This window comes from Schistocerca gregaria, chromosome 7 (genome assembly GCF_023897955.1).
Source record: "Schistocerca gregaria isolate iqSchGreg1 chromosome 7, iqSchGreg1.2, whole genome shotgun sequence".
Lineage (NCBI taxonomy): Eukaryota > Metazoa > Arthropoda > Insecta > Orthoptera > Acrididae > Schistocerca > Schistocerca gregaria.
Window position 1 is genome coordinate 37,364,780 of NC_064926.1, and position 14,420 is coordinate 37,379,199.

Genomic DNA, 14,420 nt, shown 5'->3' on the forward strand with positions numbered 1-14,420 from the left:
TGGTGCGACCTGCGCAATTTTCCAATCTGTAGGTACAGATGTATCGGTGAGCGAGCAGTTGTATATGAGTGCTAAGTAGGGAGCTATAGTATCAGCGTAATCTGAAAGGAACCTAATCGGTATACAATCTGGACCTGAAGACTTGCCCGTATCAAGCGATTTGAGTTGCTTCGCAACCCCTAAGGTATCTACTTCTAAGAAACTCATGCTAGCAGATGTTCGTGTTTCAAATTCTGGAATATTCCATTCGTCTTCCCTGGTGAAGGAATTACGGAAAACTGCGTTCAATAACTCCGCTTTAGCGGCACAGTCGTCGATAACAGTACCATCGGCACTGCGCAGCGAAGGTATTGACTGCGTCTTGCCGCTTGTGTACTTTACATACGACCAGAATTTCTTCGGATTTTCTACCAAATTTCGAGACAATGTTTCGTTGTGGAACCTATTAAAGGCATCTCGCATCAAAGTACGTGCCAAATTTTGCGCGTCTGTAAATTTTAGCCCATCTTCAGGATTTCGCGTTCTTCTGAACTTCGCATGCTTTTTCCGTTGCCTGTGCAACAGCGTTCGGACCTTTTTTGTGTACCACGGGGGATCCGTTCCATCTCTTACCAATTTATAAGGTATGAATATCTCAATTGCTGTTGCTACTATATCTTTGAATTTGAGCCACATCTCGTCTACATTCGCATAGTCAGTTCGGAAGGAATGGAAATTGTCTTTTAGGAAGGCTTCTAGTGGCACTTTACCCGCTTTTTTAAATAAAATTATTTTGCGTTTGTTTATGATGGGTTTGGAAGAAATGGTATTGAGCCTAGCTACAATGACCCTGTGATCACTAATCCCTGTATCAGTCATGATGCTCTCTATCAGCTCTGGATTGTTTGTGGCCAAGAGGTCAAGTGTGTTTTCGCAACCATTTACAATTCGCGTGGGTTCGTGGACTAACTGCTCGAAATAATTTTCAGAGAATGCATTTAGGACAATCTCGGAAGACGTTTTCTGCCTACCACCGGTTTTGAACAAGTATTTTTGCCAACATACCGAGGGTAGGTTGAAGTCCCCACCAACTATAACCGTATGAGTGGGGTATTTATTTGTTACGAGACTCAAACTTTCTCTGAACTGTTCCGCAACTGTATCATCGGAGTCTGGGGGTCGGTAGAAGGAGCCAATTATTAACTTAATTCGGCTGTTAAGTATAACCTCCACCCACACCAATTCGCACGGAGTATCTACTTCGACTTCACTACAAGATAAACCACTACTAACAGACACAAACACTCCGCCACCAATTCTGCCTAATCTATCTTTCCTGAACACCGTCTGAGACTTTGTAAAAATTTCTGCAGAACTTATTTCAGGCTTTAGCCAGCTTTCTGTACCTATAACGATATCAGCTTCTGTGCTTTCTATTAGCGCTTGAAGCTCAGGGACTTTTCCAGCGCAACTACAACAATTTACAACTATAATTCCGACTGTTCCTTGATCCAAGCACGTCCCGTAATTGCCAAGCACCCTTTGACATTGCAGCCCATCCCGCACTTTCCCGAGGCCTTCTAACCTAAAAAACCGCCCAGTCCACGCCACACAGCCTCCGCTACCCGTGTAGCCGCCAGCTGAGTGTAGTGAACTCCTGACCTATTCAGCGGAACTCGAAACCCCACCACCCTATGGCGCAAGTCAAGGAATCTGCAGCCAATACGGTCGCAAAACCGTCTGAGCCTCTGATTCAGATCCTCCACTCGGCTCTGCACCAAAGGTCCGCAGTCGGTTCTGTCAATGATGCTGCAGATGGTGAGCTCTGCCTTCATCTCGTAAGCAAGACCGGCAGCCTTCACCAAATCAGATAGCCGCTGGAATCCAGAGAGAATTTCCTCAGATCCAAAGCGACACACGTCATTAGTGCCGACATGTGCCATCACCTGCAGCTGGCTGCACCCTGTGCTCTTCATGGCATCCGGAAAGACCCTTTCCACATCAGGAATGACTCCTCCCGGAATGCACACGGAGTGCACACTGGATTTCTTCCCCTCCTTAGCCGCCGTATCCCTAAGGGGCCCCATTACGCGCCTAACATTGGAGCTCCCAACTACCAGTAAGCCCACCCTCTGCGATTGCCCGGACCTTGAAGGCTGAGAATGATCCTCTGAAACAGGGCAGGCATCTGCATCTGGCTCAGCCAGAGACAGTGCCTGAAACCTGTTTGTCAACCTCCGGGGACGCCTTTCGCTGCCTGCCACGCCTTGGACGACCTCCCAATCAACCACAGGCGAGGGCCCAGCCCCACTGCGGGCAGCAACCGGGGCAACCACAGTGGCAGACCGATCTGGGGACAGACGGGATGAGGTTGACACCCCCGTGATACCCGAGTCCGGCTCCCCACAGTGGTGCCCATTGGCAACAGCCTCAAGCTGCGCGACCGAAGTCAGCGCCGATTGCAGCTGTGAGTGAAGGGATGCCAAGTCAGCCCTCATCCGAACACAGCAATCGCAGTCCCTGGCCATTCTAATCGATGTTTAACAACAGTTACCGAAACACGAGTCCGTGCCTAGATAACGCAAGCGGAACATGCAAAGAATGTATCAACTAACCTGTACAAATGCCTAACGACTGCGCTACAATCTGCTGAATTTACGATTACAGTAACTAAAACTCGAAATTGCACCTCCTATACGTAACTCACACGCAATTTAAATAAGAATCTACGAAGTAAACACTAAAGCGCGATGCTGCAACTGTCAAATACTATAATACGCCCGAAATATATGAACTAAACCATGCAAGTACCCAAAAACACGCAAAGTAATTAATTAAACTATCTAACAAATAAGTAAGCTAGGGTTATAAGACTTGCTGCTGCAGCTGCTTATCCAACGGCGGCAGGGAGCACATAATGAAAAAGATGTGATCATAATGAGGAGAGCGACAGTTCGCCTCAAAGGCGCCTCTACCTGGCCCCCCCATCTGCCTCGCCCCCCCCCCATCTGCCTCGCCCCCCCCCATCTGCCTCGCCCCCCCCCATCTGCCTCGCCCCCCCCCCATCTGCCTCGCGCCCCCCCATCTGCTCGCGCCCCCCCCCCCAACTGCCTCGCGCCCCCCCCCCAACTGCCTCGCCCCCCCCCAACTGCCTCGCGCCCCCCCCCAACTGCCTCGCGCCCCCCCCCCAACTGCCTCGCCCCCCCCCCAACTGCCTCGCCTTGCCTCCCCGCTCCCCCCTTCCTTCCAACCCTCCCCATTCTCTACCCCTCTCCATTCCCCTTCCACCTCCCACTGCCGCCCTTCCGCCCCCCTCACTCACACGCTCTTCTATCTGAATTCCTTTCATCTTGTGCTGCCACTGAGTCATCTGTCAGGAGGCCTACCTCGTTCTGTCCTGCAACCTGCTTCATGAGTCCTGTACCCCTCCCCAGCTGCACCACACCAGGCAACTAATTTCAATAATAGAAAATCATTAACCAGTCTTACTGCACTGTAGGAGTGTATGTTCCGGTGTTTGTGTGTTACGTATTTTCTGTTGCTAGAAAATGAGCAAGAGCTCCATTCCTAGAGTGAGTACAGTTTTCAGGTCTGTTTCTAAGCTTCTCTCATTGTTCCATTATAGGTGAGTGCTTGCATTTCCCTTATTTTGTGTATTGTTTCATCCAGGAATTCCATTATTGAAATATTGTGTGAACTTGAGTCGAAGGTCTGGCTTAAAATCTGAGGTGGAGCATCTCAATTTTTCCACTGAGTAGGTTTGGGAATAAGATCACAATTTTATAAGATTGTTCATTACCTTGAGAGACATACTACTGTAAAATAAAATGGGTTAGTATTACTGTAATATATGTGGTGTATATTTCATTTTCATACATTTTAATTAGTCACCTTAAAGGCTGTATTCATGGAGATTAACAAATCTTCCACAGTGTTGTGCATAAAGAATAATAATAATAATAATAATAATAATAATAATGAACTCAAACATCCCAGAGCAAACAAACAAAGAACAACACGCATCAATTAAACAGAGGAATACAAAATCTTAAGACAGCCACCACAACAAGCACAAATAGAACACGAAGATACATGTTAGATATAGAAGAAAAATTTCTGCTGACATATATAGAATACAAAGACACAAATACAGACATTAGACCATTCTTGCATAGACCGCCAAGTAACCCACAAGTCGGAGCTACAACAACTACTATCAACACAATCATACACAACAAAATAAATGAAAATACAACTATGGAAGAGTTACAACTATTGGTTTAGATAGGAGCACTCACTACATTAAATGTACACACTAGGCAGAGATCAGAACCAACCAACACAGAAGAAATCCACAAAACCAGCATGGCAACACAGGCTACAGATCAGAATAGAAAAACTGAGAAAAGACACCGGACAGCTAACAAAATTTATAAGAAATGAAATATCAGACAAAGAACGAAAAAGGTTAGGTAAAACCTCACAACAAGAAGCGATAGAGCAATTAGATAAAGGTAAAATCTCACAACAAGAAGCAATAGAGCAATTAGATGGAAAGAAGCAGAAATTACAGGCATTGGACAAACGACTTAGAAGATACAAAAAAAGTGAAAATAGAAGGAAACAACACCAAACATTCAGCACAAACCAGAAGAAATTTTACCAGACAATAGATAAAACACGCACATTAAAATAGACAATCCACCAAACATAACAGACATGGAACACTTCTGGAGCAACATATGGTCAAACCCGGTACAACATAACAGGTATGCACGGTGGATACAAGCAGAAACAGACACATACAAAATGATACCACAAATACCTGAAGTGATAATATTGCAACATGAAGTCACCTGAGCAATTAATTCTGTGCACAATTGGAAAGTCCCTGCAAAAGATAAAATAGCAAATTTCTGGCTAAAGTAGTTCACTTCAACACATTCACATCTAACTAAATTATTTAACAGTTACATTGCAGACCCATACACAGTCCCTGATACACTTATACAAGGAATAACTTATCTGAAACCTAAAGATCAAGCAGACACAGCAAACCCATATGCCTACCAACAATATACAAAACATTAACTTCAGTAATTACACAGAAATTAATGACACTTACAACACAGAACAAAATTAGAAATGAAGAACAAAAAGGCTCTTGCAAAGGAGCACAAGGATGTAAAGAGCCACTGATAATAGATGCAGAGGTGACATATCAAGCTAAAACTAAACAACGGTGGCTACACTATGCATACATTGATTACTGAAAAGCTTTTGATAGTGTACCCCACTCATGGTTACTACAAATATTGGAAATATACAAAGTAGATCCTAAATTGATACAGTTCCTAAACATAGTAATAAAAAATTGGAAAACCACACTTAATATCCAAACAAATTCAAATAATATCACATCGCAGCCAATACAGATTAAGCGTGGAATATACCAAGGAGACTCATTAAGTCCTTTCTGGTTCTGCCTTGCTCTGAACCCACTATCCAACATGCTAAATAATACAAATTATGGATACAATATTACTGGAACATACCAACACAAAATCACACATTTGCTATACATGGCTGACATAAAACTACTGGCAGCAACAAATCAACTACTCAACCAATTACTAAAGATAACAGAAGTATTCAGCAATGAGATAAAAGTGGCTCTTGGAACAGACAAATGTAAGAAAATAGTATAGTCAAGGGAAAACACACTAAACAAGAAGATTACATATTGGATAACCACAGCGACTGCATAGAAGTGATGGAAAAACAGATGCCTATAAATATCTAGGACACAGACAAAAAATAGGAATAGATAATACAAATATTAAAGAAGCACTAAAAGAAAAATGTAGACAAAGACTAACAAAAATACTGAAAACCGAATTGACAGCAAAAAACAAGACAAAAGCTATAAATATCTATGCTATACCAATATTGACCTACTCATTTGGAGTAGTGAAATGGAGTAACACACAACTAGAAGCACTCAATAAACTTGCACAATCACAATGCCACAAATATAGGATACAACACATACATTCAGCAACAGAAAGATTCACATTAAGCAGCAAGGGAGGAGGAAGAGGATTTATCGACATAAAAAACCTAAATTATGAACAGGTAGACAATTTAAGAAAATTCTTTCTAGAAGGAACAGAAACGAGCAAAATACACAAAGCAATCACTCATATAAATACATCACCTACACCATTGCAATTTCATAACCACTTCTACAACCCTTTAGATCACATAACATCAACAGATACAAAGAAAGTAAATTGGAAAAAGAAAGCACTACATGGCAAGCACCCGTATCATCTAACACACACACACACATCGATCAAGATGCATCCAACACATGGCTGAGAAAAGGCAATATATACAGTGAGATGGAAGGATTCATGATTGCAATACCGGATAAAACAATAAACACCAGGTATTACGGCAAGCATATTATTAAAGATCCCAATACCACAACAGATAAATGCAGAGTTTGCAAACAAAAAATAGAAACAGTAGATCACATCACAAGCGGATGTACAATACTAGCAAATACAGAATACCCCAGAAGACATGACAATGTAGCAAAAATAATAAATCAACTACTTGCCATTCAACACAAACTAATAAAAACAACACGTTCCCACATACAAGTGTGCACCACAAAATGTACTGGAGAATGATGAATATAAATTATACTGGAACAGAATCATTATGACAGATAAAACACCACCACATAACAAACCTGACATCCTACTCACCAATAACAAGAAGAAATTAACACAACTAATCAAAATATCCATACCTAATACAACAAATATACAGAAGAAAACAGGAGAAAAAAATGAAAAATACATCCAACTGGCCGAGGAAGTCAAGGACTTGTGGCATCAGGATAAAGTTGACATCATACCAATTATACTATCAACTACAGGAGTCACACCATTCAATATCCACCAGTACATCAACGCAATAAAACTACATCCAAACGTATATATACAACTACAGAAATATGTAATTATTGATACATGTTCAATTACCTGAAAGTTCCTAAATGCAATGCAACATATACAGTTACAAGGAAGTCACGCTTGATCAAGGTCCGCTTCACTTTCCATTTTTAACCACACATAACGTCTGAGACAGGAAAGAGAAATAATAATAATATTTTGTGCTCTGAAATTATCATAATAGGCAATAATGATAATTAACTTAGTCTAAAGAACTGCATAATAATACCCTGTTGCAGATATGTACATAAATATCAGAGGTTTTTCCCAGCTTCCTGTGCCCCTTCTCCAAAGTGTTGACATTGCGAAAATGCAATCTTGTGAAAAGGGATTCAGGTGTACTTGGGGTTGATGGGGACATAAATTCTTACAGTACTAAAGTACTATATCATTGTGTGTACCCTGTATTTGCGTATATATTGCCATAGGGATAAATTATTAAATAATAAGTGCTATTAAACTGTCCTCATAAGAGGTAGAGTTGAATACCGTGGTGCTTTACTAGCCCTGTACATATTGGAGGTGTTTGCCCTTGCAATCCTCTGATCTCTGAACTGAAATATCCCCTATAGTTTAATGTGATCTCGGAACCATAGTGGAATGTCATTTTTAACATTAACAAATTGTTGCCAAAAGTCATAAGCAACAGTAGAAAAAAGTAGGCCCGATTACATTTGTGGTAAAACATAAAAATAAAAAAAAAGGCCACTTAGCTACCTTACTTGTACCATTGCTGATTGTCAGTGGCTAAGTTTTCATTTTCTATGTAATATATTTATCTACAGCTCTCAAAACTGTATATGTAAATGGCTCTTATGATTGCAGATTTTGGCTTAGCGAAGGAGTATATAGACTTAGAAACCAACAAGCACATACCATATCGGGAACATAAAAGTCTAACTGGAACTGCAAGGTATATGAGCATCAACACACATTTAGGCAAAGGTAAGCTAAATGTTGCCTATTGCATACAATTTGAGATTATTTCCTAATCATGTAGGCAGTTTAGAAAAGTAGGAGAATTTTGTTATGTCAACAATAAGTTTAAAAAGATGGATTGCCACTCACTTTGAAGATGACATGTTAAAATTGCAGACAGGTACAATGAAAAGACTGTTACAAGTTGAGCTTTGGGCCTAACCCTCCTTCAGAAAGGAAAATGCTAACACAAGCAAGCACAAATGACCACTTTGGCCGGAGCAGCCATAGTTAGCGCTCTTGTGTGCGTGAGGTGTGATTGCTGTTGCAAATATGTGTGTGTTTTCTTCCTGAAGAAGACTTCGGCTGAAAACTCAATGTGTAACAATCTTTTTCATTTTGCTTATCTGCAACTTAGTGTGTCGTATTTATGATGAGTAGTTGTCTGTCCTTCTTATAATAATGTTGATATTCCAATCTGGATTACCCATTGTTGGAATTCATTAAAATATAATAGAAATAGTTGAGAAGAAAACAGCACTTACAGTGGACGAATTGGGATACTTTGTCACTATTAAGAATAGTTGCCACATTATGATAAAAGTTTTATCTCGGTCTTTTCAATCTATACTATGAAATTAGTGTATTGTTTATATTATTTTGAAATATAGCTCGGAAACAATAATTTCAGTTTAACAACTTGAAAAAGTTTCGCACAAGATACTGAACGGTAAAATATGCTGGCTCGTATGTCTCTCCCCACACAATTCTCCCCCCCCCCCCCCCCCCCACACACACACACAAAAAAAACCACTACCACCACCACCCTCCATAGATGCTGTAACTTACCAAATGAGAGATAGACACAATAAAAAACACACACACAAATTTCAAGCTTTCGCAACCCAAGGTTGCTTCATCAGGAAAGAGGGAAGGAGAGAGAAAGATGGAAGGATGTGGGTTTTAAGGGAGAGCGTAATTAGTCATTCCAATCCCGGGAGCGGAAAGACTTACCTTAGGGTAACACACAACCATCCGCACATATACAGACCAAGATGCAAGATATTCCACTTCGTGACAGAATGTCAATGTACTTTAAGCATGATGGGTGTCCTACACATAGCACACGTGCAGTTGAAGCGGTATTAAATAGAATATTTAATTACAGGTGGATTGATTGTAGAAGCCTGCACGTTCACCGGACCTTACATCTCCGGACTTCTTCCTTTGCGGAAAATTGAAAGATATTTGTTATTGTGATCCACTGACAGTGTTTGAAAACGTGTTAGCTCATTGTCAATGCATGTAAAACAATTATTGTAGACAATATACTCGCTGTTGTGAGGAATTTCATTACACGTATTGCCAAATGCATTTGAGTTGAAGGAAGTCATTTTGAGCGTCTATTACATTAATGAGGCTATTACAGTTGCTCATGCAGTTACAGCGTGCATTCCCATAATTTGATAAGAGGTCACAAAAGTAAATGTATGTATCACACTGGAACAACAGAAATAAAGTCCAAATATAACTACTTTGTGTGTTTTAGTGTTTTAAATTAAAAAGCCACATTGTTACCAACTGTTCATCTAAATGGTTGTGACATATTATAAGTGTTGGAATATTACAGTGCCATCCATCGCAAAGCGAAATAAATGTTTCAAATCAAACATCCATATTTATATACATACTAGACAAATATGGATTACAAAAAGGGGGTACCTATTTTTAAAAAATGCAGTTTCAATCAATTTGACCTATGGCAGCACCTTCTAGTGCGCCATCCATAGCGCCATCTGTTTCCCCCGTCGTGCTTGAACAAATTTTTTGTTCTTATTTTTTCTTTTGATGCTAATTTCATGTGATATTTGGTCCAGTTACTATCAGTGGACTACCCTGTATATTCACTCTTATAATTATTTATTTTGATACACTAAATTTAATAATCACTAGTATTGTAGTTCCTTAGTTGTGACTGAATACAGAAGTTGAGATTTTTCAATTTTAACAACATACCTTATCTTGCAGCCCCCTCCCCTCCCCTCCCGCCCCCCCCCCCCCCCAAAACACACACACACACACACACACACACACACACACACACACACACACACACACACACACACAGGAGTGGCGGAGAGAGATGGGGGGGGGGGGGGCACTCGTTAATTTCATGACACCTTGTTGTGTGCAACAGACCTTTTCATTGTGGGATAGGAAAATTGATCATCAATCCATCCCGCCCATTTCAGAAACACCAAAGATTATCAATGAAAATAATCAGTCATAATTGATGATAGACCCAAGCATAGAGTTTGCTTCTGTTTCTGGACGGCAGGGACACAAACAACAACTTTTTCTCTTTTCAATTACATTATTAAAATAGTTCAGATAATGTGAAATAAGTTCCATTCATTAATTTCGGTTGTGTGGTAAGAATACAGAATAATTTGCCTTTAATATATATATTAGACTTATTCATTTACATGAACATGAGCCCTAAAAAAGAAACAGTCATCCTCTTTATTTCTGAATTAAACAGTATTTATTATAAAATATCTTACAGTTAGTTATAGAACGTGATTAAGCTTATGCTTTAATGAGTTCGTTGGATTTTTGTCACTGTGTGCACTTAGTGTTAATTTTTTTTTTTTTTTTTTTTTTTTTTTTTTTTTTAGTTTTATTATTGGGGGAACTGATAAATGGAAAACATATATTATTATGTCTGTTAAATAAACAATATGCAGTTTACTGTTTTCTGATTTAAAATAAAAATTGTTTTCTATTGATGACTATTATTTCAGAGCAAAGTCGACGAGATGACCTTGAAGCCTTGGGTCATATGTTCATGTACTTTCTCCGAGGAAGCCTTCCTTGGCAAGGGCTGAAAGCTGATACCCTTAAAGAGCGCTACCAAAAGATTGGTGACACAAAGAGGGCCACACCAATTGAAGTGCTCTGTGAGGGTCACCCAGGTGATTATTCTTTATTCCACATATATTTTCAACATATGCTGCCCCATCTCACCCTCCCTTTTCCCAACCTTGACCAAACTGTGGATGATAGTATTGTTTAGGTGAGTCATATCCAGTAATGTTATTTTAGCCTCAGTTTACATGCAGTGTTCTTAATTAGATAAACATTACACAGTTGTAATATATTCTACAGCTGCACTTAACAAGCCACCTTATAGTATGTGATAGTGTATATGTAGGATATTGGCTTTTCTATTCTATTTGCAAATGGGGTGTGACAGTAACTATGGTCTGTAATATCAAGTACTGTGAGGTACTAAACGTTGGTATGGATACCAGTTTCCAGTGTCTGTGTAAGATTGTCCTCTAATACATTTAACTTGAAGTTAACTAGCTGAATATTCATGGTGACTTGATTGATGCTGTCAGAGCTAACCACTATCAACTGCTTACCATCTCTGATGGCCATTGAACGTTCTGTGGTGATTACTTCTGCATGCAGTGGTTGTGCAGTCATCAGTATGAATATTGCTGTTGTGTTGAATAAATAGTCAAATCCCAGATAACTAACACTATGTATGTTCTGGGATCGCAAACATATTCAGAGAAAAAGTGCTTTATAAATAAAGCCAACCAGTTCATAACTTTTACTTGAAAGTTTTGTACTTCAGTTCTTCTCAGACCCAGGACATTATGAATTATGATCGCAGCAGATAGAAATTAAAATTTATTGACATAAAATTCTTTTCTCCTCCGTGTGCCAACCTGCTCAGATTCTGAACACAATGGTTGTGCAAAACTCAATTTGTGCTTTTCTTGCATTACATGCTGAAAACAATGTATCAAGACAGTTGTGTAGCGGATGCAGAATTTCTTGATTTCCAAAAACTATTTGACTCTGTACTCCACAAACTCTTATTATCAAAAGTACAATTATATGGATGTCAAATGAAATTTGTAACTGTATTTTAGTTTCTGCATCTACATCTACACTGTTACTCTGCAAGCCACTACTAGTTATTTTCTTAACTGTTCCACCCGCAGGTAGAGCGAGGGAAAAAAGACTGTCTATATGCCTCCATATGAGCCTTAATGTCTCATATCTTATCTTCATGGCCCGTACATGAAATACATATTGGAAGCAGTAGAATCATTCAGCAGTCAGCTTTAGATGCCGGTTCTCTAAATTTTCTAAATGGTGTTCCTTGAAAAGAATGTCACCTTCCCTCCAAGGATTCCCATTTGAGTTCCCAAAGTGACTCTAACACTTATATGCTGTTCGAAGCCACTGGTAACAAATATAGCAGCACTGAATTGCTTCAATGTCCCCTTCAATCTGACCTGGTATGGATTAAGCAGTATTAAAGACTAGGTCGCACCAGTATCCTATATACCGTGACCTTTACTTTCCTAAAATTTTCCCAATAAACCGAAGTTGACCATTCTCCTTCCCTACCACAGCCCTCCCATGCTTGTACCATTTAATAGCACTTAGCAATGTTACGCCCAGATATTTAAATGACATCACTGTGTCAAGCAGGACACTAATAATGCTGTATCTGAACATTACAGGTTTGTCTTTCCTACTAACCACATTAACTTACATTTTTCCACATTAATCATATAAATTAGAAATTTTGTCTAAGTCATCTTATATCTATCTGCAGCCCTCAACTTTGACACCTTAACATACATCACAGCAGCATCATCAGCAAGCAACTGCAGATTGCTGCCCCGTCCCATTCACCAAATCATTTATGTATATAGAGAACAACAGCATTCCTATTGCAATTCTGTGGTGCATTCCTGAAAATCCCTTGTCTCTGATGAACATTGACCTCGGAAGACAGTATATTGGGTTCTATTACTGAAGAAGTCTTCAAGCCACTCACATATCTTTGAACCTATTCCATATGCTCTTATCATCATTGACAATCTGGAATGGGGCACTGTGTCAAATGCTTTCCGGAAATCTTGAAGCAGGGATTCTGCCTGTTGCTCTTCATTCATAGTTTGCAGTATATCATGTAAGAAAAGGGCAAACTGAGTTTCACATGAGTGATGCACTGAAACTGTACCGATTCATGGACATAAGCTTCTCAGTCTCAAGAAAATTTATTTTATTTGAAACGAGAGTATGTTCAAGGATTCTGCAGCAAACTGAAGTTAGGGATATTGGTCTGTAATTTTACACTTCTTGCATACAGGTATTGAATGCGCCAAGGACTTTATGCTGAGCGAGACATTCGCAATAAATGCAAGCTAGGTAAGGGGCCAGTGCTGTACAGTATTCTTTGTAAAACCAAACTGGGATTCAATCCAGACCTGGTGACTTATTTATTTTCAAATATTTCAGTTGTTTCTCTACACCAGGGATGCTTATTAATGTGTTGTCTACACAGGAGTCTGTTTGATGGTCAGATGACAGTATGTTTGTACAATTCTACTGTGTGAACAATGTCTTGAATGTGAAGTTTAGAACTGCAGCTCTGTTGTGGTTTTTTTTTTTTTTTTTTTTTTTTTTTTTTTTTTTTTTTTTTTTTTTTTTTTTTTTTTTTGCTGTGGCACCAGGCTAATCAACAAGAGATTGAATGTAGCCTTAGATCTGCTCAGTGACTTTGCATAGGGCCAGAATTTTCTTGGGTATTCTGCCAGGTCTTTGGCTAAGGAAGACCAGGTATGTTATCCTGGTTTGAGAGTCATCAGTGGATGTATAAATAACTTCAGGCATCACCCAAGAAAAGAATGCTGTGAACATTGCTATTCATATTGTACTTTAAAGATCTGGCAAACAATATGAATAATAATGTTAAACTTTTGTAGGTTATTCAGTTATCTGTATGAAATATTTTCTGAAAATAAATAAATAAATAAAATATGTGAAAATACCAAGTCACTTCTTGATAAGATTTCAGTGTGTTTTGGACGCTTGCTGTAAATGTTCAGAAATGTGGAACTGTGCAATTCATAAAACGCAGAAATGTAGTATTGTATGACAACAATATCAATGGATGCCGGTGGATTATATGGGTGCTACTGTAAGTGAGAATATGAAACGAATTCATAGGTAGGATACTGCAAAAAATATAATCAGCCTATGAGGAAGATTACTTAAAAAAAAAGTGACCCATCCTAGAATAGTATGAAAGTGTGTTGCGTCCTAATGGAATATTGAAGCTGTACAGAGAAGGCAGCACAAATGGTGAAAGGTTTGTTTGACAGAAGGGAGTGTCATAAAAATAGAGAAAACTACAAACTGATGTATTATGTTGCTTCCAGCACACCATACATTAATTCACTGGGAAGAAGCACTAATAACAGAGTGGTTTGCAGAGTATGAATGTAGATGTAGAGGGAGCATTTTGCTTTATTTCACTAATTAACCTTACCACTTGTTACTTTATGTATGAGCCAAGCGAAAAAGGGAGGAGAGCAGATTGTATTCCCACTGTTATGGGGGACTTTTCAGTAATGCAAGGTTCCCATTTAGTTGGGGGGGGGGGGGTTAAAAAAACTCCCACAG

At 39.4% G+C, this 14,420-nt stretch overlaps 1 protein-coding gene across 4 annotated transcripts in view; it reads left to right on the forward strand.

The window, feature by feature from the left end:
• LOC126282174 (casein kinase I) overlaps window positions 1–14,420 on the forward strand; it is a 268,841-nt gene that overhangs the window by 197,080 nt on the left and 57,341 nt on the right. For all 4 annotated transcript variants that reach the window (XM_049981704.1, XM_049981702.1, XM_049981703.1 and 1 more), the window contains exons 6-7: window positions 7,830–7,949; window positions 10,727–10,897. In XM_049981704.1, coding sequence (XP_049837661.1) covers window positions 7,830–7,949; window positions 10,727–10,897 — 291 coding nt within the window. The remainder of the gene's footprint in view (window positions 1–7,829; window positions 7,950–10,726; window positions 10,898–14,420) is intronic.